This window comes from Grammomys surdaster, unplaced genomic scaffold (genome assembly GCF_004785775.1).
Source record: "Grammomys surdaster isolate TR1022 unplaced genomic scaffold, NIH_TR_1.0 149, whole genome shotgun sequence".
NCBI lineage: Eukaryota > Metazoa > Chordata > Mammalia > Rodentia > Muridae > Grammomys > Grammomys surdaster.
This window is the reverse complement of record NW_021604607.1, coordinates 1,930,285-1,933,986: the sequence shown is the minus strand read 5'-3', so window position 1 is coordinate 1,933,986 and position 3,702 is coordinate 1,930,285. Positions and strand designations below refer to the sequence as shown.

General features: G+C 44.1%; 1 protein-coding gene across 2 annotated transcripts in view; it reads left to right on the top strand.

Annotated features, from left to right (window-relative positions):
* The window catches only part of Fshr (follicle stimulating hormone receptor), a 179,514-nt gene extending 177,699 nt beyond the window's left edge, over window positions 1–1,815 (top strand). Inside the window, exon 10 of one of the 2 annotated variants that reach the window (XM_028765153.1) lies at window positions 376–1,815. In XM_028765153.1, coding sequence (XP_028620986.1) covers window positions 376–1,600 — 1,225 coding nt within the window. In that variant the 3' untranslated portion in view covers window positions 1,601–1,815. The remainder of the gene's footprint in view (window positions 1–375) is intronic. The other variant, XM_028765154.1, reaches the window with a different exon arrangement.
* The last annotated feature ends 1,887 nt before the right edge of the window (window positions 1,816–3,702 follow it).

Genomic DNA, 3,702 nt, shown 5'->3' with positions numbered 1-3,702 from the left:
AGAAAAGCAATCTTAAGAAGAAACCCATCTCTATATGTAGGGGAGGATGACAGTGTCAGGCATGGGCATAGGTGGATGAGGAAGTCTTTGGTCCAGTGAAGGCTGGACACCCCAGTGTGGGGGAAATCATGGGTAGGGAGGTGAGAGTAGGAGGGTAGGTGGGGGCATATCCTCACAGAAGCAGGAGGAGAGGGGATGGGACAGGGAGTTCCTGAGTGGGGGGGGGGGGAGATTACGTCTGAATGTGAATAAAATACCCAATAAAAAAATGAAAAAAAAAGAAGAAACCTTTATTTCTACTTTGAACAAAGATGGTGATACATTTGCTATTCTGTACACTGGATGTTGATTCTGTTCCTTTTTGTGTTTTTCTAGCTCTGAACTTCATCCAATTTGCAACAAGTCTATGTCAAGGCAAGATATTGATGATATGACTCAGGCTGGGGATCAGAGAGTCTCTCTGATAGATGATGAACCCAGTTATGGAAAAGGATCTGACATGATGTACAGTGAAATTGACTATGACTTATGTAATGAAGTTGTTGATGTGACTTGCTCACCAAAGCCAGATGCATTTAATCCCTGTGAAGATATCATGGGGTACAACATCCTCAGAGTCTTGATATGGTTTATCAGCATCCTGGCCATCACTGGGAACACCACCGTGCTGGTGGTCCTGACTACAAGCCAATACAAACTCACTGTGCCCCGGTTCCTTATGTGTAACCTTGCCTTTGCTGATCTCTGCATTGGAATCTACTTACTACTGATAGCATCAGTTGATATCCATACCAAGAGCCAGTACCACAATTACGCCATTGACTGGCAAACAGGAGCAGGCTGTGATGCCGCTGGCTTTTTCACCGTCTTTGCCAGTGAACTGTCAGTCTACACACTGACAGCCATCACCCTAGAAAGATGGCATACCATCACACATGCCATGCAACTGGAATGCAAGGTGCAGCTCCGCCATGCTGCCAGCATCATGGCATTGGGCTGGACTTTTGCCTTTGCAGCTGCTCTCTTCCCCATCTTCGGCATCAGTAGCTACATGAAAGTGAGCATCTGCCTGCCCATGGATATTGACAGCCCTTTGTCACAGCTCTATGTTATGGCCCTCCTTGTACTTAATGTCCTGGCCTTTGTGGTCATCTGTGGCTGCTACACCCACATCTACCTCACAGTGAGGAATCCTAATATTGTGTCCTCATCAAGCGACACCAAGATTGCCAAGCGCATGGCCACGCTCATCTTCACAGACTTTCTCTGTATGGCCCCCATTTCATTCTTTGCCATTTCTGCCTCCCTCAAGGTGCCCCTCATCACTGTGTCCAAGGCCAAGATCCTCCTGGTGCTGTTCTACCCTATCAATTCTTGTGCTAATCCTTTCCTCTATGCCATTTTCACCAAGAACTTCCGCAGGGACTTCTTTGTCCTGATGAGCAAGTTTGGCTGTTATGAAGTGCAAGCCCAGATTTACAGGACAGAAACCTCATCCACTGCCCACAACTTCCACTCCAGAAAGAGCCACTGTTCCTCGGCTCCCAAAGTCACCAACAGTTACATTCTTGCCCCTCTAAATCATACAGCTCAGAACTAAAAATTCAATGTGAAAATGGATCCTCACCTTGAAAGACAATTATAACTTCTTTCTGAAAAGTGGGCCATGGAATAGCTGGCAGTGTTACTACACATTTCATCTAATTTAATCTTTCTAGGTATGTGCATGGCAAATTGGTCAGCATTGTTATCTCATGTGACTCATCTAAAAACTGAATTATTGGTAGCAGAAATTAAAATAATACAATACTGCTGCATGTTTGTTTTATGCTTCTGTTTGGATTATCTCAACAGATTTGATAAAATCACGTTCAATAGGCCAGACAGAGATTTCTCTTGGAATGTTACAAATGAGGAAACTAAGACTCAAAGATCTCAGTGACTACTCTGACATTTCTTGATATATTAGAGGCAGAGCCAGTATGAAGTATCCTGACTTTTCAAAACTTTCCAAGAAAAATGTTACACCATTCATGCAAATACTTACTGAATGCCAGTGACAGCTTCGTAATGTGTCAATGTGTATAGGCTCATTGCCCAGAATCCCCTTTCAGTTAGGGTGGACCTCCTGGAGAACATGGCATCAAGAAAATCAACAGCTGTGCTATGAATCAACATTGTGCTGCTGAAGCTAACTCAGCTCAAGGCTGTTAAGGCCATGTAATGGGCATCCCTCTACCTCTGTCTGGATCCTCCTCAGGCCTCTGAGTGAGTGCTGGGATACCCCTATGGTTTTAGTACCATGATTATGAAGCACAAAACTTCTGCAGGATGTTTATCACCAAGGTCAGCAGCAACAAGGACAGAACTGGGGCTCAGTTTGTCTCCCTGGGGTTGTACCCTGTGTTCTCTGACTGTATGCTTGTGATCTTTTCTTTAAAGGTCATATGAGGAAACTAAGGACATTGACAATATCCTTACACAGACTACTTAGCCAGCCTCTCAAATGTGGGAGAAACAATTCCCAGTAACAAATATTTACCACCTATACATATTTGCATTCATACATATGTATGATTGCTTCTGCTGTTCTGGCTGAACTCCAATGGAAAATACACCTATTACATGGTATGCATATAGATTACAATGTTAAGGACACAACAGCTTTGAAATGAGAGTTACAATTTTATTCAGATTCTGTAATACACTAGGCAAGCTTGTCCAGCTCACCTTCTTCCTCTACAGGTGCACCAGCTGTGTCTCTGCCTTCTTCCTCTACAGGTGCACCAGCTATATCTCTGCCTTTTAGGTTCCCAGTGAGAAGGAAACAACCAATTACCAAGTGCTTCATGCTGCATCGTTTAATATATATTAATTTATCTTTTTCCTTTCAGCCCAGTTCCTAGGTTAGGCACCAGTTCTCCTGGCCCTTGGTCTAGAATTCATTCTGTTACCATCTAAAGTCTTGATGGGGTTTGTTTCCTTCTCCACTGGAAGAGTTAAAAGGCAGGAAAAATCCTGAGCACTGCAGGTAGCAGCAGAGGAAGTCCTGGACACAGAAGACAGAATCATCCAGTAAAGAAAGGTTTTTATTAGGGGTGGGAAAACACACACACAGCAAACACACAGAACAAAGTCCCTCTGTAGAAGAAAGGGGACATTTGGAAGCCTATGGTCTAGTCTTTCCTTGGTGCTGAGAGTTTTAAGAATCTTTGACAGGTCTTCCTCCTCTAATTTAGGATTGGTTATTTGAGCCTAAAAAAGAGGCCAACAGGCCCACAATTTTGGGATAAACATGTCCTGTTCCAACCATGAATTTGTGAGACTGGTCCAGAGTCTGAGGAGCCTTTAGTCAGTGGGAAAATTCCATGAAGACTGTCCCACCTTTATTGCCAACTTTCACTATCTATTTGTAGCCCCTTTTTCTATCTGTCTGCCTATGGGATTTATGTCACCTCTAGTCCTTCAAGTTCATTATAGTACATCAATACTGAGCATGCTACCCACACCTGTTCTCAGAAACAAGCCCATCTGAATAGCTACATCATACAGAGCCACGGTAAGTTCCTCTAAGCGCTGCTGTGGCCAGTCCATACAGCTCTGAGCACCAAGGGTATCTGTGGGGAGGGATGACCCCTAAGCTACAAAATCTGTGCTGTCCTTGTGAGGTCACTCCCTGGACCTGGTTCCTTGGCTGCTTTC